General features: G+C 40.1%; 1 protein-coding gene across 5 annotated transcripts in view; it reads left to right on the top strand.

Annotated features, from left to right (window-relative positions):
* The window catches only part of FMNL2 (formin like 2), a 302656-nt gene that overhangs the window by 160432 nt on the left and 115167 nt on the right, over positions 1-27057 (top strand). For all 5 annotated transcript variants that reach the window (XM_032410419.1, XM_032410429.1, XM_032410457.1 and 2 more), the window contains exon 2: positions 12167-12250. In XM_032410419.1, the coding sequence (XP_032266310.1) occupies positions 12167-12250 (84 nt within the window). The remainder of the gene's footprint in view (positions 1-12166; positions 12251-27057) is intronic.

The following is a 27057-nucleotide window of genomic DNA, read 5'->3' as shown; positions in this document are numbered from 1 at the left end:
TGCTTTTTTCTTACTTTAAAATCAGATAGTTTAGTAATAAGTAAGGGCATTCAAATAATAATGCAAAACAATGAAGTAAAGACTGTGTTTTGTGCACATATTTTAACTATGTATTAAAGTCTTCAAATTGGTTATCTAGGTTTTATGTTCTTTTCAACTTTATAGCAGGGTTTCTTTTTTAAGTAGGGTTTTTAAAAAGGTTTTATTTATTTGCGAGAGGGAGAGTGAGTGAGAGCAAGTGCGAGAGAGCGAGTGGGTGTGAGTATGGTGGGGAAAGGGGTAGAGGGAGAGGGAGAAGCAGACCTCCTGCTGAGCAGGGAGCCCAAATTGGGGCTTGATCCCAGGATCCTGAGAACATGACCTGAGCCCAAGTGAGATGTTTAACTGACTGAGCCACCCAGGTGCCCCTAGCAGGGTTTTTGAATTAACTGATAGATAATCAGCTGTACCTGAAGTACTGCTTTTTATGCCAGGATGTTGTATGCTTAGAAACAGAAGCTTACTTGATGGTCTTTTCCACAGCCCTAAGGGCCAAAAAAGTAAGTAGTAGGCTAAGGGGAGAGAGAACCAGGAGCAGAACCGTGCAGATGTGTCACACATCAGGCCTGCCATCCGAGACCTCTCAGCCTTCCTGCCTGGCGTGGCTGGGCCTGTCTGAAGCCACTGTGGGTCGTCTTGGAACGAGGTCCAAGACTGACCAGCATACGTTGCAGTGAAAGCAAAGTTCTGCCAGGGTTAGTGTGTTCGTATGGATAGCGTAGAGTTTTATTTCATACCGTGTCTTCATAGGAAGATAGGTTTATTTTTAGATTTTTCAGTAATTTAATCTTAGGATATTGTCTAGTTCCCCAAGGTTTTCCATTTCCTACTGTAATTAAATTACATTCTGGCTTTTATCAATTTGAAATGCAGCATATGAAATGGAAACCATGCCTCTAACCATTGGCAGTGAAAAGCAGATATGAAAATTTTGGAATTTGGTGTTGTGGAAAGAGGGAAGCCATGCATTGGGGGAGACAAGGTACCGTCAGCCAGGCTACTAGTTTTCTACTGTTTCCATAACAAATTATTATAAACGTAGTCACGTAGAACAACTCAGTTTAATTATCTTATGGTTGTGTAGGTTAGAAGTCTGACAGGGGTGTTACTGAGTGAAAATCAAGCCCTTCGGCAGGTAGGGCTTCTAGAAGCTCAAGGGGAGAATCCGTTTCTTTGCCTTAATCAGCTTCTAGAGGCTGCCTGCCCTGCCTTGGCTTGTGGCCCCCTTTTTCCATCTTTAAAGCCAGCCTTGGCGGTGAAGTCCTTCTCACATTGTGTCACTCTGATTTCTTCCCTCTGACTCTCTTCTGCCTTATTCACCCACTTTTTTTTTTTTTAAACTACTTTTTTCTTATTGTGGTAAAATATCCACACCATGAAGTTTACCATTTTTAAGTGTATAATTCTGGTAGCATGAAGCAAATTCAGTGTCATAACGACCACCACCTTTTTCCAAAATTCTTCGTCCCCTCTAACATCTGTACCCATTAAGCAATAATCCCCATTCCCCATTTTCCCCAGCCATGTAACTTGTCACCTATTTTTTTTTTTTTAATATTTTATTTATTTATTTGACAGAGAGAGACACAGCGAGAGAGGGAACACAAGCAGGGGGAGTGGGAGAGGGAGAAGCAGACTCCCCGCTGAGCAGGGAGCCCGATGCGGGGCTCGATCCCAGGACCCTGGGATCACGACCTAAGCCAAAGGCAGACACTTAAGGACTGAGCCACCCAGGCGCCCCTGTCACCTGTTTTTTTGTTGTTGTTTCTATGAGTTAGCCTTTTCTAGATATTTCATATTGGTAGAATCAGATAATATTTACCCTTTAGTGACTGACTTCTTTCACCCAAACATTTTCAGGGTTCACCCATGTTGTAGTATGAATCAGAGATTCATTCTTTTTTATGGATGAATAATATTCTGTTGTATGTATATAACAAATTTTGTTTATCCATTCACATTTCAGTAGACACTTGGGTTGTTTCTGCTTTTGGCTGTTATGAATGATGCTGTCATAAATACTGGTGTACAGGTATCTGGTGATTCTGTTTTTGATTCTTTTGTATACATAACTTGCGGGATCAGCTGCTAATTCTGTGTTTAAATTTTTTGAGAGTTAGCACAGTGTTTTCCACAGTGGCTGTATTTTATATTTCCAAGAGCATGTACAAGGATTCTAATTTCTCTACATCATCAACAACAAATATTTTCCATTTTTAAAATTCTTCTGCTTGAAAGACTCTTGTGATTACATTGGTTGATCTAGGGTGGTGCAGGATAATCTTGCAATCTCAACGTTGTTAACCCAATCACATTTGCAGATAACATCTTAATACATAAGGAAACATTCACAGGTTCTTGGGAGTAGCATGAGGACATCTTTGGGAGCCATTATCCTGTCTGTGAACATGAGTCTGCCCTAGAAGTCACAGCTATTTACACATGAGGAACTGTGTATTTCAGGCCGTAATTTTTGGTCTCGGTTGTGGCAGAAAGCATAATTTTTCACCTGTTGTCTCAGAAGATGTGATGTTAGTTGAGCATAAACTTGAATTATTTTCTTCCTTTGATGTAAGGGCTTACCATGAATATGGAACCAGGTTCAGTAGTCTTTTTGAGAGCAATTGGGAAGGGGAGAGGGAGACAAACAGTGACCCTAATGATCTAAAAAGGGAAGTTAAGGCATGTTGCTGGGGATGTGTTGGGAGAGAATGAAGCCAGGGCTTCAGGGGAATTGGGCAAGGTGAAAAAATATGCTTGTTTCAGGTCAGCAGGTGATAGAGATCATATTTTTAGGGCTTGATTGTGTTGGAATCTGGCTATTGAATGTGTTATAATTAGAGTTTGATATTTCCAATTCTCAAAATGTTTTTACTCTAAACAATCCTGTGTCATGGAAAGTTGATATTTATCAGTGGAATAAGAACCCTTTCTCTGGAGTTTGATTCATTTTGGTCTGTGCCAGCAAGCCCAGCCCTTGAACACATTTGCCTTGATGTTGTCAAGTGGCTGCCCATGAAATAGTTTTTTAGCATCTTAAGTGTTTTGTAACTCCCCCATCCCAGGACACAAGCGTGTGCAGGTAGACAAAGCTCTTGGCACAGTGGCTGGCGTAAAATTGATAAAGAATCATTTGAATTCGAGAATATGTCCAGGAATCAGGCATCAGGCTTCTAATGACAATCAGATAGGATATTTGAAAGAAGTTGAGTATTTCTTTCCATTATTCCCTTCAGGTTTGAGTATGACTAGAATCTGTATTTCAGGAGTTGGCATGATGGCCTGAGGAGGGATGTGTGATTTTGTCATCTATTGGGTGTAGAATCACTTAAACCTAGTGATCTGGGGAGTAGTAGATAGATGGGCTACAGGTAAACTTGGCCTGGACTGCTGTAGTTACGCCCTTCTATTCTGTAGATAAGATGGGTTCTCTGACCTTGCCTTACCCATATTGACGATAATGGCCCTAGAATTAAATATAAAATACACACACACACACACACACACACACACACAGAGTCAACACTTGGTTATTGCCATTTGCAAAGGGCAGTGAAAGTGTGTCTCATTTAAAGGAGTAGATAATTTACATGAGAATTTGGGAAGTTTTTTGTTTTAATTGGTGTTTACTGGTAAAGACAGGTAATCATCTAGAGATTCATAATTTCACAAATAAGATGAGTTGTTCTATGATTACAAACCCCAAGTCAAGGAGGAGTGATGCAGACAATGGCTAGTGCTGGTACTTACTATGATACAAGAAAACCTGCACAGTCGGGAGACAATGGAAGCTCACTAAAGTAGAAGAGCCTAATAGACCTTCAAGCATTATTAATTCAAGTATTGCAACTGTATTCCTTACAATATTGATGATAATAACAGTATCTAATATGTATTAAGTCATGACTGCGTGCAGAATTTTCTGCTAAATACATGCATTATCTGATGGGCTTTTCTCAAATACACATGTACGTCTGTTCACTGATATTCTCTCACACACACACACACTCACTCACTCACTCACTCACTCACCCACCCCATAGATATAAGTGGGCTTCCTTTCATGATAATGGAAAAAGAGTAATAGTCACCTTGGCCTGGATTCTTGGTTCTAGTACTGGTAATAACTACTTATGATGAATGTGGACCTTGCCTTCAGTTTTTTTGAGTCTGTTTGGTCACCTATAAAAGACAGAATAGGACTAAAATCTCACCAGCTTCTCTTCTGGCTCTGTACTTTTTGATTATAAAATGTTGTGCAAGAGTCATTTGTATTTAGTTCAATCCTTGTATCTTCCAAGAAAACAGGTGTAACTAAAATTGTGAATGGGAGGTTAGAGGTAGGTCTAATTGTCACGGTTCCCCAGAAAGGACAGCTTTCCGGTCAGATTTCGTTTTGAAGATGTAACTAGAACAGGGAGCAGGCTGATTTCTCCTGTTGTAGGCTTTACTGGCTACAGCGAATGATATTAATACTCTCAGTGATTAAATAAAAATAAAGTGGCAGTGAAAGATGTCTGACTGAGGATTCGTTGTGGAGCCTGTTTGGCTGACTGCCTGGGTCCTGTGCCAGAAAACAAGCTGAATATATTTTAGCAGCATCCTCTGGGCTGGGAGGGTATTGAAACTCAGGCTGTCAGGTAGTTGCTTGGAACTAGAAGAAGATGGTTTGGAGGTCAGTTGAGCAGAAGGGTGGGCCATGGATTGAATTTGCAGCCACCCTCTGCTACCCTGAGATGTCGGAATTTTAAAGTAAACCCATGGGAGAATGGGTACCTTATTTAGTATCAGGTGACGAACAGAGGAGAAGCCCTTTATCCTGTGCCATTTGAGGACCCCAAAGGCTGGCTTTTCCTAGGTATTTCTTTGGCTGAGGAATTCCCACTGCCTGTCAAGTAAATTCGAAATTCTGTGGTCTGGTGTCCAGGATCTGGCCGTTCTAACTTGGTCTCATACTACCCACTCCTTACCCCTTGGTTTATTCTATAGAGTGCACAATCCTCTGCCTTTTCCTACATTTGTACTTACCTCTGTTCACACTTTCCCTTCACCTAAAGTAATGAGAATAAGCTCTAACATATCTAGTGTCTTCCATGTACTTACTTTGTGCCATGTGCATTATCCAATTTAATTTTTCTCAGACTCTGTGAAGCAGGTATCATTATTACCATCGTCACCCTTCTCATCATGATCACCACTATCCTTTCCATTTTACAAGTGAGGAAACTGAGGCTTTAGTCTAAGTAATTTACCCAAGATTATAGTATTGATGAGTAGTAGGGTTAGGATCGCAACCCGGGTGGCCCATCTCCAAAGCCCAAATATTAAAAACCATATGATGCCGTTAAATGCCATTCTTTACTGCCCTCCTCACACATCCAAGCCCAGTCCATAGCATTTCCTTTAACAAAACAAAAAGTAACGGCTTCTTCTCTGAGGTTTGATGATATTATGTAGCCAGTTCTGTTTTGTATTGTTGTACTCCTCTTCTTGCCTAGTGCTTCATTGAAGTCTGAGTTTACCTCCTATTTGTATCTCCTCCTTCATTTGGTTTTTATTGGAGCTTATTAAGTGTAAGAGTACCTGGCTATCTATAGATATGATTCAGTAACTTGGTTTTTTATGGGGGGGGGTGGTTCTAGTTCATATTTATAAAGATATTGAAGACTTGTGTTAAAAATACCAGTAGTTTGTCTGAAAAATATTAATAGCTTAAATAATACCATGCATTTTCCTCTTAACCTTGCATGCTAACGATCAGGTCTCTGGTTATTCAAGTAGAATTCTTGGATTGCTTCGCTCAAACAGGTCATGTTGTAGAAACACTATCGCTTAAGTGTCAAGGGGAAGAGGGTGATCATACAGACTACTCTTGAGTCCTGGCTTTGTCACCTATCTCATGCAGGGAAGTTACTTAACCTCCTTGTCCTTCGGTTTTCTTCTCTGTTAAATGGAGAAGATAATACCTACTTGTCAGGATTATAAAGCAGATTAAATTGGGTAATGCATGCAGAGAGCCTAAGTGCCTGAGACGTATCAGACCATCAGTAAATGGTACATCTTGTTGTTTTTGACCCTTCACTTTGTGATTCTGACCTTCCATTTTAAATTACATTTACTGGCTTCTTCAATTCTGGACTCTGTTCGTTTTCATTTGCTTTTTGATTCAAGTTGTGTGGCCCATGATGACCAATAATAAATGGCAGAGTCAGGGTTGGAATCCAGCTAGTCCAACTCCAGAGCCCAGCTCATATACCCCTGCCCCATACTGCCTCATTCAATTCCAGTCCGCCCTGTGCTGCCCAGTCATCTGTTGTAATCCATCCCATTTCCTTTTTGTAGCAAAAGGTGATGACTCTGGGGAGGGGGAAATGAGGAGTTGTTGTTTGGGTATTGAGTTTCAGTATTGTAAGATGAAAGAGTTTTAGAGGTCAACACTAAATATAGTTAACATTCCTGAACTGTGCATTTAAACATGTGGCTGGAAGGGCAAATTTTATTGTGTGTGTGTGTGTGTGTGTGTGTGTGTGTGTGTGTTTACTGCAAATTAAAAAAGTAATGGCTCCTTCTTTTTGAGTTCCCATGAAACTTCTGTACCTTTATCAGTTAAGAACTCTAGAAGATTGTCCGAGCTGTTTCTTTCTTTTTTTTTTTTTTGGTGGGATTCGTGTGACTTTTAATTCGGAGCTGTTTCTCTTGTGACATGCTTTTCCTTGCTTCCATAAGTGACCCTGCTTGTGAAGTCCATGTCTTTTCTTTTTTTCTATGCAGGTGGTTATGGAATAAAAGAGTTTCTGTTGTTGAATCTGGTGACTTAATACTTGGAAGTTTTAATTTAGAGATTATGAGAACAAAGATGTATTATGGTTACATAAGGTGTATTTAATAGAGCTCACTTTCACTACTGTGCGTCTGCATATCACTGTGGGTTTCTCAACATGAGGCTCAAGGATATCCTGCAATTTTCATTGCTCCCATGAACCTAGGCTAAGAGCTGATGTCAGAAAGTTGTATTCCTAGGACATGGGTTTTATTTGGTTCCTTCATTCTGCTCTGTGTTGTGTATAATATTCTGTCAGTATAACTTCAGATGTATAGACCATCATTGATTCTTTTTAACCATAATTAATATCTCCAGAAACTTGGATATTCCATTATTTACCTCTGATTTTTCAAAAAGCTTTAAGATGGAAAGCCCATTTAAAAACAATATAAAATAGTAGAGTTAAGCAGAAAACCAGAATATAGACCATAAATGTAACTACAACTTGGGGTAGATTAATTGTTATAGTTGATACTGATCTGAATTTACTGGCAGTAAGAACAAAACAAAATGAAGTTCTGGTTCCGTGATTTATTATGTGTGGCAGAAGAATGCCTAAGACATCGTTTTTCTTTTTAGGGAATTGTTGCTAGCGTTGACCTTGAAGATTTTTTTCCTCATGAATTCTTGTTTGGAAGATAATTACTAATGATTAATAGACATTATCCCTGGGGTTTTATAATAAACAAAAGCACTTGTTAGTGTATAGACTTTGTTAATAGCTGAAGCCTAAACCCTGAATCAATGAAGATATTTTCAGACTGAATAATATTACTGAATTAGTTTGCTTATCTTTTATTCAGCAACCTGCATAGTATTAACTATTTGTCATATACTGTGCTAGACATTGGGTTTAATGGAAGAAATTGTCCTTGAAGTACTTAGTCCAGTGGGGAATTTAGGTGGGCAAACAGGTTTACTGTGCAAGTTGCTATAATGGAGACAAGTATATCATTCCACTGGAGCCCGAGAGGGTATGTCTTCTAGAAATAGTTGGAGGAGGGTACGCTTAACGACTGAGCCGCCCAGGCGCCCCTGGAGGAGGGTTCTTATGATACGTGATATTTGAGCTGATTCTTAAGTTTGCCTGGTTGAAAGGAAGGAAAGAAACAAGAATGCTCTTGGATGCTCTAATTTATTTTAGGTAGGAACTTGTATAGTCTAGAAATAAATCACTAACATCCACTAAACTTTTCAACTCAAATATCCTGTGCCTTCAATGGATGTTTGGCATGCACTTGAGTGCAGGAACTTCATGATTAAATTCTCTTTTATTCCTATAGTGCAAATATTCTGGCCCATGGTCAAAGCCCAGTAAATACTGGATGGATTGATGGATGAAAAGAAGGAGAGGAGAGCCTTATGTCACAGATACCACAAAGAACGGATGAGGTAGAGTTGTCACTGTGTGAGAAAGACTTGGAGGTTGATTTACATTTCAGTCCAATAGAAGAGCAGTCCATTTTTATAGGCAGCAACGGGACTTGGAGATAGAGCCAGTGTTTTCCTCAGAAAATAGCTTGGACTCTTAATGAATTACCTGCAGAGACCTTTAGCTAGGACTCCAGAGTCCTGCCCTATGTAATAAAAAAGGAATGAGTTCATTCTAAAAAAAGTTTTAAGGGCAGTTATTACGAGTTAATCACAACATCCCTGGACTCTAGCTAGCCTCTGTGGAGTGTCTGCTTTTAAATAGAGTCCCTGTAGAATTACTAAGATGTGCCGTGTATGCCTGAGCAGCTCTGAGGCTTGACCCGTGGAAAGGGTTATTGCAGATGCATGGCGAATGATTACCAAGTGCAGTATTAGTTTTGACGTGTTGACACTGAGTATCTTCTTCAGACGATAACTAGTCAGCAAGCTCAAAAACACTTCTTAGGACTCTTCTTATTCAGAAGGATGCAGACCTTTTTCTCGGCCTACTTCGCTGTTCTTCAGGATGTCTCAGAGCTATCTCGGACCTGAAAAGAGTTCACTTGGAAACCTTATTCTTCACCACCTCTTCCAGATCTTTCATTAAATGGATAACCATTCATCTAGTGACTCAGGGTAGAAGCATAGAAACATTCGTCTGTGATGTCATCCCTCAGTCCTTAAATCTAACCTGACAGTTTCCGTTAGTATTTTTGACATCTATCCACCTTACTTCATTTGATGTGCCGTTGGCCTTGTCTAAGCCACCATCGTTCATTTGAACCATTGGCCTCGCTGCTTCCACTTTGGCTGTTTCTAATCAGATCTCCACGTATACCCAGGGTAGTTTTTGTGAAATGTAACTTGATTTTGTCATCTCATGCTGACAAAGCCTTCAATGGCTTGCTGTTGTGCAGTAGGGAAAATAAAAGGTATTTACCCTGGCCTACATGGCTGGGCACGATATAACCTTAACTTAGCTCTCCAGCTTTATCTTTCCCTCATTCCCTCTCTTTTACTTTCTCTCTGCCCACAATAACTGTCTTTCGGCTTTTTGCTGTGCCAAGCTGTTTCCTGACTTAGCATCTTTTTGCTGTTTCCTCTCCTCAGTACGCCGTTGTCCGCTCTTGACCTGGCTCAGTCCTTCTCATTGGCGTTCTTCTTAATTGTTAATTTTTCCTAAAGGGTCTTTCTAGATTGTCCATTCTAAAGTTGCCTTCTGATAATCTCTGTCAAGACTTACAAGAGTTGAAGATGAGTTCTTTTCATTTGTATCTGCCCCACCTTGATATGATGCTGGGTTGGGACCGTATCTCTTTGGTTCCCCACTGTGCTGTATAGAACAGAGCTTGTGCAACGCTGGTGCTTCACAAACATTTGTGGAATGAAAGACCACTTCTTAAAAATAAAATTTGGTCTAGGGCGCCTGGGTGGCTCAGTTGGTTAAGTGACTGCCTTCGGCTCAGGTCATGATCCTGGAGTCCCGGGATCGAGTCCCACATCAGGCTCCCTGCTCAGCAGGGAGTCTGCTTCTCCCTCTGACCCTCCTCCCTCTCATGCTCTCTGTCTCTCATTGTCTCTCTCACAAATAAATAAATTAAAAAAAAAAAATAAATAAATAAAATTTGGTCTAGATGGAAAGGCAATAATAGGGCCAGCATCTAACTCCTGTTGCAAACTGATTCCACATGAGTGTCCAGTAGATACTCACAAAAAGTTAGTTACTGTCATTTTGCCTTGCTAAAAAAAAAAAAAATGGCATTTTTAGTGTTTGTTTTGGGGAGCCTAACAGACTAAGTTTAGATCATGTTCTCCTGGAAAGCTGTCGAACTTTGAGCCAGTTAACCAGGGTCTCCCAGGTCTCCTTTCCCATATATAAATTGAGGAAAATTACATCTCATGAGCTTGTTACAAAGATTTACATGAGATTATATGAAGTGCTTCATACAGTGCTTGACACCTTGGAAGAGTTCAGGCATTCTTTTTTCTTATCCCCTTTATATCTCAAGAGATTAATAAGGACTCAGAAAAACTCATTTAACTTACCTCATAATCTCACTGTTTTTATTTAATGCATAATCACACCCAAGAGCATTAACATGGAGGTCAAAATCAGTTTAGGGGGAAATAATCCATCTCTAGGGTACAAATAAGCAATGATGGACTGGTTATTTAACGGTCAATAACATTGGTTTCCCTCAGAAAGAGACATGGAATTCTCCTTTGCCTTATCCCAGGGGTGGTGGTTTAACATTGTAAAATTGTAATTACAAATAAATGCAAGTAGTTATTTTTCTTTCTAGTTCAAGAAAATATTCTATGGATATAAGTGGTATGAAAACATTTCCCCCATTTTAGATATTTCTGGGGAGAAGCCTTGGCAATATCATTGAAAACTCTGGACTCCAAAGCTCTTCTGCTTATATTATCAGCTTTGGGGGCAGTTAAGAATTTTAATATTCTGAAGGCAGGTTGTTAGATTCAAATGGTTTGGGTTCAAATTTGTAGGTGGTCTGTGACTACCACATCCTCAGGCATACTACTCTGGATGCTAAATTGAGTTTAAAGGAAAATGCTTGAGTTACAGCTATCAAAATTATCAAAGGTTAGCTCTCTGCCATTAAGTTAGAATAGCTCACCCATTCTGGCCTCTATTAAATTTATTTCACTGCATGATAAGAGACAGTAACTGGCAAGTTGGATTGCTTCTCTGTAGGTTGTCTCTTTCAGAGAGCTAGGGGCTCTAGCATTAAAATTTGAAGACCTTTGGATTTGTCTGCCGAAATATCGACCCAGTCAAGGATCTGTATTGTGTATTTAGGGATAGCTATGATTTAGAGCATTGATACGGGGTGATAGAGCAATTAATAGACATTGACTCCTTAGCTCAGTTTAGAGCATGGAAACTTTAGGGAGGCCAAGGGAACGGACATGAATTCCTTCTGGGACTCTCTCACTCTGCCCTGTTCTGTGGCCAAAGATCTCACCTCAGGCCCAAGCCAAGTATCTTAAAGAAGTATATATAATTCTTCATTTGGGACATGGGACTAAAAACATGTGAATGTACCTGGGCGCAAATCCACAACCAATACTACGGAAGGTGTGCTGTGTTGACAGAGGGAGGTTTATATGAGTTCTGACGTCTAGATGTCTCCTTGAGCTCATGGTCCATTTCTCACTGCAAACCCACCTTCATAAACAATATAGCTAAATGGAGAATTACGGTTGCTAATGTTAACATATTTCCCAAAGGAGTGCTTTTCATCTCACAGAGGTGACAAAAACCACTTGCACTTTTTTCATTTTTTTAAAAATTTAAAAAATTTTAATTTTTTAAGGCGCTTTTTCCCTTTTGTTTTATTATGTTAATCACCATACATTACATAATTAGTTTTTGATGTAGGGTTCCATGATTCATTGTTTGTATATAACACCCAGTGCTCTTTTACTTAAAATTACTTATCAAAGTAAACATTGATGTTGTCTGTCAAAGGTTCTGGTCATTGAGTTTTCTTTTGGTGTTTTCTGTGTCTGGTGGGGCGGTAGTGCTTTAAAAAGAAATTGGGGTTATATGCTTTCAACTACTGAGTAGAATGGGAACCTGCTCTTAAATGAAGAAATAATGCATTACCTTTGGTGAAATGCAAGTCTGATAGTTCAAAGCAGACCACCTCAGATGTCCCAGCATAAGACTTCAGAGCTTCTCTAGTCCTGTTAAACTGATGTAATGTTTAAAGGACTTCTGTAGGGCATTTCGGTTTAATTAGATGCCAGGAATTGCAAAGAAGTCTAAAAGAACCCCTGTAGTATTCTTTGGTCTGCCTGTGAGTTAACTCCCCATTAGCAGCCTGTTGTGGAATGTGACATAGCTCTTTCCTTTTCTTTTTACAGAATGCTATGAACCTACCCCCGGACAAAGCCAGGTTACTGCGGCAATATGATAATGAGAAAAAGTGGGAACTGATTTGTGATCAGGTAAGACACAGTGATGCTTTCATCAAAAAATAATGAAAGAAGAGAATCAGATTTCCTCCCTAAATAATAGTAGACTTTTTCCAGGATACCTGTGCATGGATTTCTGTTTTGGGCCTTCCTGTTTCTTAGTACAAAAGGTAAAGCTAGAAAGTGACTTCTTTTATTTGTGCATTATTTTAATTCTCTCCTTTATTTTCAAGCATTTAGTTATTAGATTTTCTGGGAAGTCTGGTCAGGTGGGCAAACCAGATTCAGATCTGTTTTGTTTTTGTTTTGTTTTTTTGTTTTGTTTTGAGACAGTGTGAGTTTGTGGGGGGAGGGAAGGGCAGAGGGAGGAGAGGGGGGAGAGAAAGAATCCTAAGCAGGTTCCATGCCTGGTGTGGAGCCTCACGTGGGGCTCAATCCCATGACTCTGAGATCATGACCTGAGCTGTAATCAAGAGTCGGACGCTTAGCCAACTGAGCCACCCAGGCGCCTGTTTTTCTGTTTTATATAGCAGTTTATGCTGCTTGAATAATGCAGGTCCTCTAGTTTAATTGGCTTTCCTATTCATGTATATTATGGTATATTCATTCAAGAAGGTGAATTGTTTATAAAGAAACATCACTTGGGCTGATAAATTATTTCAGATTTTAGCAATTCTTCAGGTGTTTTCATTTTATCATTAACTCATAACTCAGATTCTTCAGAGAGATATAAAATAAAAGTGAAATTCCGCATTTTGTTTCTGTCTGCTCTTCTAATTCTCTACCTTAGAGGTCCACTGGTAAGACTTTGAAGTATTTCCTTTCAGCTTTTGAAATGTTTTTGTCTTAAAAAAAAAAGTTTTGTCTTAGAAACCCAAAATATGTGGATGTACACACCCTCTGTTCTGTGTCTTGGTACATTCATCATTTCTACCCTATTCTTTCAAATGGTATGGAGTATTCCATTGTATTGATAGTAATTTCTTTGGCACTTTGTTGCAGGTTGGTGTGGGCTAGTTGCTGTATTCTTAGGGTCAGTCTGTGGCTACCAGGCTCTGTATGTTAGCTTTTTATGTTGGGCCATGAGCTTCAGGGTGCCGTGTCTCCCCCACCTCCCACCACCCTGAACATTTCTGGTGAGTGTTCTGATTCCTCCCAAGACAGCTCCCACAGGTTTCTCCTGTGGGGACGGCATGTATCAGAGAAGCAGAGGGGTTTTTTATTGCCCACAGGTAGAGCTATTACCCTAAGAAATTCATGCCTGCAGTTGACACGGAGCTTCTAAAGCGTTCATTGTGTGTGGTTTCTCCTTAGCTCCTGAACTCAAAAACAGTAATGAAATGATGGTAAAAATCCTCCCCTCTTTCTCATGCTATATTTGAGTATCAGGAGTAGATAGAAACTGAAGAGGAAGCTTATTGCTTATATGACCATGATGCAAAAGCGTAAAAATCTTGCTGACACCTAGACTCTCCTTCCTTGAGAGTTAATTTTTCATGAGTGTTGTCTAAACCTATTATTGTGAGGAAAATGATTTTACAATGATGATGAACAGAGATGATAGGGATAGTTAATATAAAGGAAAGGTAATCGCACAAATGAGGGAGGTCCAACGGGTGTGAAAATTCTAGTATGACAGGTTATGATAGTAACACAGACGAAAGCAGCTTCAGTGGCCATTTTGTTAGCCCTGTGAGGAAGAGCTGAACCTCCCTCAGACCTGCGGGATTTATAGGCCATCAGGCTGCTCTGCTCCTTTCTAGCTTTATTGAATTGTTAATTTTTAAAAAAATATTTTTATTTTTTAAGATTTGATTTATTTGAGAGCGATTGAGTGAGCGAGAGCACGAGTGGGGTGAAGGGTAGAGGGGGAAGCGGACTCCGCGATGAGCAGGGAGCCCGATGCAGGACTCAATCCCAGGACCCTGGGATCATGACCTGAGCGGAAGGCAGACGCTTAACCGACTGAGCCCCCCAGGTGCCCCGAGTTAATTTTTGCCTCTCTAGTAGCCAGAGAGGGCAGATTGCTGCTGATGGAGGATTTCTAACAGCTGGACTCTTCCCTCAGCCCAACAAGGGCTTCATAGGGTTGATGGTGGGTCTAGAGGATCTTGGGGTTGGGAGTGGAGCAAATTAGCTAATTATGTTCCTCATTTTCAGATCCCGAGTTCAGCTTATTATTGCCCTTAAATGTTAATGTGCCACGACATGGAGAATTTAGCCACTGTATCTGTTCCTTTCTGGGTGTTACTTTAACACGTGTCAAAAGCTCCAGGCTGGAGTGCCCTCAGTTCAGAGATGTCCTGGGTGATTTGTTAATAAGAGTGACAAATAATTATTATTGCCACTGGCCAGCATTTACTAAGTAGATTTTTCTTTTTTTTTTTTTTTAAAGATTTTATTTATTTATTCATGAGAGACGGGGAGAGAGAGACAGGCAGAGGCAGAGGGAGAAGCAGGCTCCCTGCTCAGAGCCGGATGCGGGACTCCATCCCAGGACTCCGGGATCATGACCTGAGCTGAAAGCAGACGCTTAACCGTCTGAGCCACCCAGGCGCCCACTAAGTAGATTTTTCTTAATAAGAGCTTTGTGTTGAATTTTTAAAGCAGTCCTTTGTGTTTGTAGCCCCATTGGACAGATGGAGAAAGTCATTGCTGAAGGTGACAGAGCTGTGACAGAGCTGTCCACTGGTCAGGTGGCCTACATAGTCTGATGGTGGAAAACATGCACATGCCGGGGGCTGTCTGCTTACGCACTGCTCTCTGCTCTCTTCCTCACACAGTGCTCAAGTGTGTCAATGAGCAACCAGAAATAAGGAGAAAAATACAGGCTGTCTCTGTTTCTCTGGCTTGTGATCGGATAGGCTTTCCTGAGAGGGAGAGGAGGCCGGGAGCTATAATGTAGGCATGGAGCCTCACCTGCCCGCATTCTCACTATGGTGACCTGCCATGTTTGATGAGCCAGTGGTCAGTTCGAGAACTGTAGCCAGCATATGTCGCATATGGGAGACCCATTGGTGTTTCACACACCTAAATACCATTTCTCATCTGTGTGTATTTGTGAGGGGAAAGGTAAAAAAAAAAAACAAAAACATGAGCTGAAAGCATTCATAGTGTACTATTCATATGGTAAGTGTAATGTATTGGTGCTTATTGATGGAATGTTTATCTTGTTATCTACGTGGACCTTGTCATATATTTGGTACCTAATCTCTATCTATCTATGGTACCTAACCTGATAGTTCCTCAAAGTATATTTGCTTTTAAAATTCTAATTATATGAAATATCCCAAATAGAAAAATCCATAAAGAAAGTAGATTAGTGGTTGCTGTAACTGGGGGGGGGGGGGTGAGGAGAGTGACTGCTAATGAGTGTGCATGGGGTTTGGTTTGGTTTGGTTTGGTTTTGGTGTGATGGAAATTACACCAAAGAACTTAGTGGTGGGAATTAGAGAGTGGTGATAGTTGCATAGCCTTGTGAAGAGAATAAAATTGTATACCTCTTTAAGAGTGTGAATTTTATGGCATAGGAATTATATCCCAAAAATTGCTTTTGCAACAACCAGAGATAGGTTGAAAAGAGGGGAGGAGAATTTAAGAGAGATAACAATGTTTGTGTGGATCTTTTTGGATTCCAATATGAACAAACTATAAAAATACTTTTTTTTTAGAAAATTGGAGAAAGTCCTCCAAAGAAATTAGTGGATGGTTCTAAGAAATTATTGACTTGGTTAGGTTTGATTTTGGCATTGTAGTTGTATAAGAATCTTTTTTAAAAAATTTATGTTATTATTTTTTTATGTTCAATTAGCCAAGATATAGTATCTTTATTTTTAAAGCAATGTGTACTGACATAGGGATAGAATATGACTGGAATATGGCTGTCTTCATCAAAAGAAAACAGAAAAAGGGATAGATAAAGGAAATGTGGAAAATCTTGATGATTGTTGAATCTTACCAGTGGGATAATGTTGGGGTCTATTATAGTATACTCTCAACTTTTGTGTATTTTTGAAAATTTACAATATAAAATTAAAAAATAAAGTATTTGCTACATAATCTTCATTTTTTTCTTCAGCTGTAAAATGTAGTTAATATTAACATTTTTTTAAAGGGGTATCTGGCCGGCTCAGTCAGTATCAGGGTCCTGAGTTCAAGCCCCACATTGGGTATGGAGCCTACTTAAAAAAAAAAAAAAAAGACACAACTAACATTTTAAAATTATTTTGAGGCTTGGAGGCAATACTATGTAAAGTTCATGGACTAACATTTGGCACGTAGTAGGAGCTTCATAAATGGTGTGGCTGCTTCTGCTGCTCCTTAAGGGCCCAGATATTAAATATTAATTTTTTATTTTTTATCTTTTTTATTATGTTCAGTTAGCCCACAGAATGGGAGAAGGTATTTGCAAATGATATTACCGATAAAGGGCTGGTACCCAAGATCTATAAAGAACTTATCAAGCTCAACACCAAAAAAACAATCCAGTCAAGAAATGGGCAGAAGACATGAACAGACACTTCTCCAAAGGAGACATACAAATGGCTACCAGATATGAAATATTGGTGCCATTATTTTATCATTAACTTGTCTTCAAAAGATTCAAGGAAATTTACTGTATTGAATCTGTCATCATATTTTACCTAAATACAGTTGATGGTTTGAATGCATGTTGTATGATGCTGTCAGGAAAAGCCATAGCTATAAATTTTCTTTCTTTCTTCCTTCCTTTTTTTCTTTTTTTTTTTTTTTAAGATTTTATTTATTTGTGAGAGAGAGAGCATGAAAGCACAAATCGGGGAGAGGGGCAGAGGCAGAGGAAGAAGCAAACTCTCCACTGAGCAGGGATCCCGATGTGGGGCTTGGTCCCAGGACCCCGGGATCATGACCTGAGCCAAAGGTGGACGCTTAACCGACTGAGCCACCCAGGTGGTCCAAGCCATAGCTATTGATTTTCAATCCAGAAAATACCAAGGCAAACCTTGTGTCTTATTTGTGAAGTCTTAAAACAATGTGGTGGATTGTCATTGATACCTGACAGTAAGACACTCCCTGATCCTAATGATTTGTGCCCAAATGCTATATGGAATCCAAATATTAATTTTATTTCTTATTAAGCAAGTAGTGCAGATACATTATTATCATAAGATATATAGTATAGGCAGAGTGCTCAAAGTGCACAAAGTGAAATGGGACTATTACAGAAATTTAATTCCCAAGGAAGTATATGAGCAAGAATATTGGAGGACTTCTGGAGAGTTTATTTCAGGTTTTAGTTCCAGTGAAGAATTGTCGTGTGAATGATATGAATCACAGAACTGGTCATGTTTCTCCTTTTTTTTCCTTTGCTGCCAGACTGCTCAGAGCCACATCTGTGGTCTGCCCTTACCAAGTACACAGCACCTTAGGGGCACATGTTTTTTTTCCCGGCCTCATCCATGGCTTCATCTCATGATTCCTGGCCACGTTTTCCCTCCACACGGATTTCCTCACTTAAAAACAATCTTGTAAGAAGTCCTAAACTTTCACTAGTTATCTTTTGGAACAAGATGAATATAAAATAATACATTGGGATGACTGGTGAACAAACATTTTATTTGTGCTAATGACTTAACAGATTTTCTATATGCTGTTTTTATATTGAGCAAATTGTTGCATTGTGAACATGATGTCTTTCTCTAAAGACGTAAAGACGGAGGGTCCCAAATAAGATACTTCATCATGGTGTAGCCTAGGAAAGACAATTGAGTTGAATATAATTCATCAACCTTCTTATACTTTCATATGGTTAGTTAGTCTGTCACTTTGTTTTAGAAGTATTTAAATATGTCCCCCCGACTCGAGTGAGTTACTCTAGTAGTAACTGAGGGCCTGGGCCTTGCCGCATTTGTTTGTGTAGCCCCAATACCGAGCTTAGTGCCTGAAACATAAGCAATGCTTATTGAAAATCTGCTGAGTGAAAGAAAGAAGAGCTAAATGGTATGTTCGGGAGAAAGTGGAGATGGAAGAGGAGGCGGAAGAGAGAAGCAGCTCAGTGCAACCTGGAAGTAGAGGTTTGCTGTTTCTTTCTTTATTTTTAGATTTTTAAAATTTATGTATTTTGGAGAGAGCAAAAGAGCAGATGGAGAGAGAAACTCAAGCAGACTCTGCACTGAGCGTGGAGCCCAACATGGGGCTTGATCTCACCACCCTGAGATCATAACCCTAGCCAAAACCAAGAGTGGGCCACTCAACCGACTGCGCCACCCAGGTGCCCCATAGGTTTGCTGTTTCCTTATCCTTTGCACCTTCCTCTACTTGTTGGTGTAATTTGCTTGTGATAAGTGAAACTAAACATCACCACTCAATCCTGGGAGCTCCTTTAAAGTGGGAAGTGTGCCTGCTGTAGATTTGAAGGAGTCTATATGGGCATTTCTGCAATGAGGCTCTGTCCACACCTACCCATGGTCAACTGAAAGTCCGGTTCTTTGGCTAATTCTGGAGGCAAAGTAAACATTTTCTAGGAGCTTAAATCCCAAAGGCTTTCTGTAGTAACAGAGTTCCGATGATTTCTCTTAGTCCTTTCGTAGGTCACTGCATATATAGAAAGTTGACCTGAGCTTCTAGTGCGTCTCAGTGGTTAAAGTAACGTAGGAGAACTGTCTAACTCTGGTCCAGGTGGGGCTACAGAAGCCAAAGGAGAGGCTTCCTTGTTGGATTTTGGGTAGTGTGAAATGCATTCCAGGGAACTTGTTTATTGGAGTAAGTGGGCAGGGTTCCCATGAGGACTTCAATATGAGGACTCTGTGAGGACACTGAGGCAGGTTTTTAATAGAATGAGGTGGCCATTTGAGAATAAAAGCTGGAAATGTTAGGTTGTTCTGACAACTGCAGATGAAAACCCAGAAGCTGAATAGCAATAAGGGCGTTCTTTCAGTGGGCTCCACACCTTTGCAGAGAGAGAAAGCCCCTTGATCTCGCCCCTTCCTCAATTTTCGGTGCTCCCTAAATGCACACCCTCTTTTGGCTTTGGGGTCCTGGCTACTTTCTACAAGCTTAGGGTAAAGGCTGCATTTCAGGAACTTAAGGATTTCAGATGAACTTTCAGATCACTCTGTCTGGAAGAGTTATTAGAAGGGTTGCATTTATTTCAAGCCATTCTTTTTTCTTTTCTTTTTTTTAAGGATTTTATTTATTTGACAGAAAGGGAGTGAGAGAGCACAAGCAGGGGGAAGCGGCAGGCCGAGGGGGAAGCAGGCTCCCCGCGGAGCAAGGAGCCTGATGTGGACTTGATTCCAGGACCCTGGGATCATGACCTGAGCCGAAGGCAGATGCTTAACAGGCTGAGCCACCCAGGTGCTCCTCTTTTTATTTTTCTACTGGAAAAATTAACATGCTTGTCCAAAAAAAAAACAAACACCATCTTTATTGGAGCAAATGAAGTAAAGCAAAAGATCTTTTGCCTTTCCCACCTTTTCACTAATTAGTGATGAAACTGAGGTTTAAGAGCATTAATGACAAGCCAGCACCAAGGCCCCCTGGGCTAGTTAGTGAGATGATTTCCAAACTCCAGTCACAAGTCCTTTGAATTAGTTCCTGTTACACTAGGGACTGGGAATCGGTTCATGGAAGCGAAACTTGCACTTAGGTAAGTAGCTCTTTCCAAGGCTTCATCCTGTGACTTCGCAGGGGATTTTCTTGGAGGAGGAGGACTTACTAGTTCCTAAATGTGTGTCTGCTCAGTGATTAAGTGGAAGTGGTTAGTGAATAATTCAGGACATTTTAGATGACTAATGCCGATGGTTGTAGATTCCATGAATGTGTCATCCCGTCCCGAAGTGTTAGCGGTGCCACACCTGAGCTTAGTTGGAAAGATGCCCCGTGGTTTTGCCTGTGTTGATGGTGTGATGTGGGATTTTTTGGGGGTGGTTTGGCATGGCTCGACCTTGCCCCCTAATGGCTGGTGATTGTGTTGCATTATAGCCTGAGGGAGAGGTGGGGGGTCTTCCCCCTTCCTTCACTTGCATGGAATGATAAGGGAGAAGGAGGTTAAAAACAACAAAAACAAAGGTGAGAGTGAAGAGGTGGCAGGAAATTATACCCACTTAGAGTCAGCTTCCTGTGTTAAGCACTTCACGGAGGTTGGATTTCAGCCCTCAAGGCTTGGCCGGCAGCCTGATCAGGAAAGGGGAAGGCCCCTGCTGCCACTCGGCCCAAGCTGAGTCAGGCTGGTGGCGCTGAGATACTCCACGATCGTGAGGGTTGCTTTTTTGTCTTTTTCAACACAACTGACCCATGTCGTTTGAATGTATTTAATCATTAAGAATCCAATTATTTCTTAAACCCTTCGCTTGTATTTCCTAATACTATTTCTTTCAGAAGACAAAGCTACTTTTACTGGATAATTTGGATCCGTAGTTAAGCCAATTTGCTGCAGGAATAAAATATCCTAAAAAATGAAAGAGCAACATATTGCTGAGTTTTTTTCTTTCTTTCTTTCTTTCTTCTTCTTCTTCTTCTTTTTTTTTTTTTTTTTTTTTAACGTTCATGCTGTTGTAAGCCAGATAGAGAGCTCTACTCTGCCAGGTAACCAAATATTAGTGGATACTGATAAAATAATTCCTGCGGGCCATCAGATTCTAGGTGATAAGGGCTTGTCCTTGGCGTGAGGGGTAACAGATGAGTAGCAGCACTGGGCAGGAACAGGGGGTAGCCGGTTGGCGTGTTGGTGGCTGCCATGGTAGTTATTTGAGCAAGCATATGGATCGCAGAGACAGTGGGGAGGAGGTATGGGAAGGATAATGATGTACAGGAGCCTTCTCCTTGCTCTGCTGACTCTGCCCTTGCTCCCAGACTCCAGACTTAATCTGCCCTCCGCCCCTATCCTCAAGTTCCAGGCTTTGATTCTACATTTAGCCACATGAACTTTATTGTGGCTTTACCAGCTGTTGGGTTAGCAGACAGCCATTTCTCCACTCCCTACCCCTTATTCGGTCCTCTGCCTAGCTGATATTTTTACTATATTTAATATTGTTTGACCTTAAAATTGTTTGAATTTTTACCATATTTCCCTAACTGGTATGTTGGAATGCTATCTAATTTTAAATTATTACTAGGTTTTTGTGATCTGTGTAATTCTTTTAAAGTTCTCTTCCAAACCCTTAGTTGTCTTTAATTATTTTAATACATGGTCTTTGTCCTCTATGTAATCTTTCTTTTGGCTCTGCATTAGTCAGATTTTTTGTTTGGTATTTTATTTTGTGGTTTTATCTTGTTAGAAAAATCAGTGTGTATCTTATAAAAAAGAATTTCTCTTATAGCCAATAAAGTCATCACAACTAAAATGAATAATAATTCCTTTATACCATCTATTGCCCAGTTCGTATTTCCCAATTTTCTGTAGTGTTCTTTCCACCTGCTTTGTTCACATGAGAATCTAGTCCACTATCGATCACACATTGCATCTGGCTGTTAGGTTCTTTAATTCTCCTTGAATCTAGAACAGACTTTTATTCATGATGCTTATATAGTGAGGCAACTAGACAGGCTGTCTTGCAGAGTGTTTTGTTTTCTGCATTTACCCGATTGTTTCCTAGAGATGTCTGAACTCTCCTGAATTTTCTGTTAACTAGAGGTTAGATGTAAAAGCATGATAGATTGATGTTGAATATCTTTTTCTAGAATACCACAGGAGACATGTGATGTCTGATGTCTCACTATTAGATAACATTGGTCAGTAGTGTAACTGTGTTTTTCCCCTTAAGCCGAAAGGGATCTGTTGCGTGTTCCTTTGGCACTGTTTGTCTCGTTACCTACCAGCCTTGTGCCTGGTGGGTTTAAAACCAATTGATAATCTTCTGCTGAATCTGTTTCTGGAGGAGTTGCACAGAGCTGATTTTATAATTTCATTTCCCTTCTACATTAAGCCAGCAACTAGAGCTTTCAACTGGGTCTTGGTTTACCCTGGAATATAATTATTCCTAGAATTCTTTCTCTCCCTTTGGAGTACAGATTGAGTTTAAAGGAAAGGTAATACCATGCAAAAGGTATGGCAAATGAGTTTTCTCCGGCTTCCTCTTAAGAGTATCATTGTGAACTCATGGATTTTCAGTCTGTGTATTTCAATTAATACGTTATTATTTTGAAGCTCACACTATCAATGCTTTGATGCATGAGAACCCTTTCAAGCTGGTTTCTGCACCCTTTTGATGGGACTTTGTTAAGCTTTGAGAGCTTGTTTTATGGTTCAAAACCCATCTCTTAGGCTTAACTTGTACCTTCTTCGCTCTGGACCCTAGAATAAGACGTTCCTCTGAGGAGCCCTATTCTTTTTAGTTGGGGGTGGGGTAGGTATTAGAGGGGAGGATGTGAGAGCCAGTGGCCATCACAGCCGCTGGGTGAATCTCCTTCTCGGTTTAAGTATCTGCACCTTGAATAAAATGTGTAAAAAATATGAGTTCGTATTGATTTTTCCAAGTCAATTTTTAATACTAATTTACTTAATTTTTGATTTTATAATTACCACTTTTACATTGAATTGTTGGATTTCTAACATAAATGTAATTTATTTGTCTTTTCCTATAATATAAAAAGGTTTCAAAATAACATACCCTTATCATTACTAACTAACTAAGACATTAGTAACTAAAATTACTTATTTTTTCTTTCGCAGTTTTGTGTCCCCTGGATGTATCCTATTGAAGATGTACTCAGTACCTGATTTAGGTCACTTTTCTGTTAGGAACTTCCAGTTTAAGTTAAAGTAACAATAGGATAACAAAAAGGTGCTGTGTTAGTTTTCTGCAGCTGCCGTAACAGATGACCACAAACTTGGGTGGCTTCAAGCAATAGAAAATAGTCTCTTGCGGCTCTGGAGGACACAAGTCTGAAATCAGGCTGTTAGCTGGATCCTGTTCCCGCCCAAGGCTCTAGGGGAGAGTCATTCCTTGCCTCTCGCAGCTCTCGGTGGCTTGCAGGCTGACCTTGGCATGTGGCTGCAGGACTGTAGCCTCTGCCTCCATCTTTACGTGGCTTCTTCTTTTCTCCCCTTGTCTACTTCTCTTCTGTGTCTCATAGGGACACTTATTATTGGATTCAGGGCCCACCTGGATAGACTAGGATGATCTCATTCAAGGTCCTTAACTTATTACATCTACAAAGACCCTTTTTCCAAATACAGTCGCATTCGCTTGTTGGGGACATAGATGTATCTTTTTGGGGGGGGCCACCATTCCAACAACTACATATACCAAGATGTGTAATGATTTGCATAATCTTGACATTCATGTAACAGTCCAAGCTGGTACCATTGACCATTGAGAGTTGAATTCTACCCAGTTAATCAAGGAGCGAGGTGAAGCTGTTTTTATTCATTTGCTTCCCAGAGAGAGAGAGCGCACAAGCAGGGGGAGCAGCAGTCAGAGGGAGAAGCAGACTCCCTGCTGAGCAAGGAACCCGATGTGGGACTTGATCCCAGGACCCTGGGATCATGACCCAAGCCGAAAGCAGCCGCTTAACCCACTGAGCCACCCAGGCGTCCCTGAAGCTATTTTTAGCATACAGCTTCAGTTTTGCCCTGAGGTGGTCTCCAGTCAAAGGAAGAATGAACATGCACATGCACGCACATATACCTGGGAGGTTTCCTGAACCAGGCTTGGAAGTAGCCTGAGTCACATGCAGTCTTACTTCATAGGTTAGGCCTGCAAGGGGGATGCAAAATGTAGCCTAGGTGAATATGCACAAAGAGAAAAAACAGGCCTCATAAATGCTGGTCTCTGCCAGGGTTATCAATTTTGATAGTCTGATAGTTTCACTTGTCTTAGGTTGTAGTTAGTATTAAAACTTGTTTTTATTTATGTATTCATTAATTTATTCTTTGAAAAGCATTTAGTAGTATAGACAGGGGAAAGCAAAGAGAAAACTGAGAGAGTATGGATCTGATTTTCCCAAAACAGGTACCTCATGTAATACTTCACGTCTGGAAAATCGTTGGAGTCAAATGGTCCCTGGTACCAATTTATTTGTTCGGAGTCCCAGCAGTGTGCCCAGCAGGAACTGGCTATAGGACATGTATTTTTGCCACCTTTAAAACAAACAGCATTTTATCTTTGGGCTATCTTCTGCTTGAGATTTTAAAGGGACTGTCTTCCTTTTCTTAAAGTCTCCAAATCTGAGGAAAGGTACTGAGTTAGTTGCTGTTAAAAACAAAGCAAGTTTCTTTCAGTTTCCCTCCTGAAAGCAAAGCTTCCCTTCCATTAAGATTCACTCCGGGTCTCTGATTCCTTGCTTCTAAAACACTGGAGAAGCAATCAGAGGATCAGATGCCAACTCTCTGTATGTTGAGCTGTCTCACATTTCATATCCCTGGAGTTGTGGAAAATTGAGTCTGAAGCTTAGAAGGGGGTTTACTTCTTTCCACTACCAGAGGTTCTCTTCGTCAGATGGTTTTTGTAGTGGGGTTCATGCTGGCCTGTCCCATGGGGATTGAGAAGGGGGGCAGAAAATGGGGGAGAATGTAGGCTAAAGAAGGGGTGAGTTACTCCTTTTTAAACTAATCCTTTTTGGCAGCTTGATACAAATGCTCTGTTAGAAGGGCTGTTCGACATCAACAGCCAAAATAAGAAACCCAGGGTTCAGCCTGATTTCAAGCTTTTAGGTTCTCTTCTGTCAAAATGAACATCCTATTACCTGCCTTCTTGCCTTGTAATACAAATGGAATTGTAGATTCTCCCCGTCACTCCTGCCCTCCTCCCCCTTAAAATTACTTAGTTGCCAAAGTTCTTAAGACAACTCCATTATGTTGTGTGAGGTGAATTGTATTGTATGAGCATCTTTTGTAAACTTGGGAATGCTATTATAGGAAATGAAAAATCATATAGCCAATTTAATGATGTATATGGATAGACTGAAGTTGACCTTTGACACCATCTTTTAGAAAATAATTTAAGTGACTTATGAAGGTGTATTAGCCAAGAATTTCTAGTAGGTAACACAAATACATCTCTGCATAGTTTTAACACCTGAACATTTGACTCATAATCTTTGCTGTGGAAGTCTGTGTGTTTAACTTTTCACACACGAAAAAGTCAAACAGCTTTCTGGAAGTTATCCAACAAGTGGTTGAAACGGACACTAAAAAAAATTGTGAAAATTTCTGTGTTCTAAAAAGTACCCTAATGGTTTGGAAAAGTTTTTTTTTGAAAAAAGTGCCAGGAGGACCTGGGTTACAGTATGATTGTGGCTCTTTTTATCAGTCCATTCATTAATTAAATGATTCAATGAGAACACACTGAGAAGAGTGATGTGCTAGATGCTAGGACCATAGGGGTTCCGAAAACACAATGCTGAATCTTTTAAAAGAGGAGATTGAAAAAAAATAACACATCACCTTAAAAGTAAATTCTGGAGAGACAGTGTATAGCAGAGAGCTTTCAGCCCATATATTATCCCCTACTCATCTGTAGCATTCATGGCAGATCTCGATGAACTTTGATGTAAGTGTTTTAAAAGAAGTTATTTTTTCAAGTCATTGGGGGAATTAAGGTGTCTCTCTGGTCTTTATCTCTGTGATATTACGTAGTAAAACAGCATTTGACTGATTTCACTGAAATAACAGAAATATAAATTGGTTTTGATTTCTTATTAGACTGTAGGTGCTAGGAGTGCAGGGAGAGAAGGAAAAAAGTAGAAATATGGTTCAGGTTTTGTAAGGAAAACAGAGCTGTGTTTAGGGGCGGAGACTGCATGTATTCTATATCCACATGGTGGACTAGACCGTGGCTTGCAGTAGCATCTTTGGGTTTTAGAAATAACCATCATTATGCAGATGCTGGTTAAAAGCCACTTAAAGCCACTACTAGTTCACTTCACAAGAACTTTGAGACAGCCACTTGGCTGTTGATGTATGTGCTCATAGCTTCAGATGTAACTTCCCAAGTCTCATCTAAAACCCTGTGGAGTGAACATTTGTAATAGACTGGGTACTATGTTTCTGTATCTGTCACATCCAGCAAGTATCCCCAGCTGGGATGACCAATTTCAAAGGACCTGCTTCCGCCTCCCACTCAGCCCAGTCTGGTCAGGTCTTGTCGGAGAGCTTGATCTAATGATTAATTTTGACCATGTGATCACAGGTTGAAACTACTGTTGGCTTAATCTTGTGATCTGAGGATGCAAAGAAAGACATGATGTTGATTATAGAAGGGTGTGTGTGTGTGTGTGTGTGTGTGTGTGTGTGTGTGTGTGTGTTATGTTACGTTAAAACTGAAATTACGGGAGATCTAAGGACAAACCATAAAATAGCCAACCAAAGTTTAATTTTAAGATTCAGTTTTCAGGTTGTTAGCACGCATTGTATTTGTTTTTATATCTTAAAAGGCAAAATACTTCTGTGTCTAGGAAACTGGGATATGTGTTGGGTGTGGGGAGGTAGGGAGTGTTGGATGAAGATGGTGGATTAAAATTTCATGAAATGACAGTGAAGATGAAGTAATGGTTTGAGGTATGGAGGTACATTTAGAGCTGGGTGAAAAAAACTGACACATTGCAGAATTTTTAAATCTTTATGAATAATTTATGACATAAATGTTTTGGAAATTATAAAACTAAGAGGTTTACAGGATCCCCTTGGAGTGCTTTATTTTTTGCAAAAGTGTTGGCTGACGAAGTTGACTACATATTTGGCTTGTGGATTTCTTTCTAATTTGGGCAAGTGGAATGAACAAAATATCAAAAACTTTTTAAGAAGAAAGCTGTGCTCAGTAACAAGTAAAATGAATTTAAAGAAATCACTTTGAGATACTGTTTTTTGATCTTCTTTACTGAGGTATAACTTACATATAGTAAAGTTCACCAATTGAGTT

This window comes from Phoca vitulina, unplaced genomic scaffold, assembly GCF_004348235.1.
Source record: "Phoca vitulina isolate PV1807 unplaced genomic scaffold, GSC_HSeal_1.0 scaffold1, whole genome shotgun sequence".
Taxonomy (NCBI): Eukaryota; Metazoa; Chordata; class Mammalia; order Carnivora; family Phocidae; genus Phoca; species Phoca vitulina.
The sequence above is the reverse complement of the archived record's forward strand: the minus strand, read 5'-3'. Positions and strand labels throughout refer to the sequence as shown.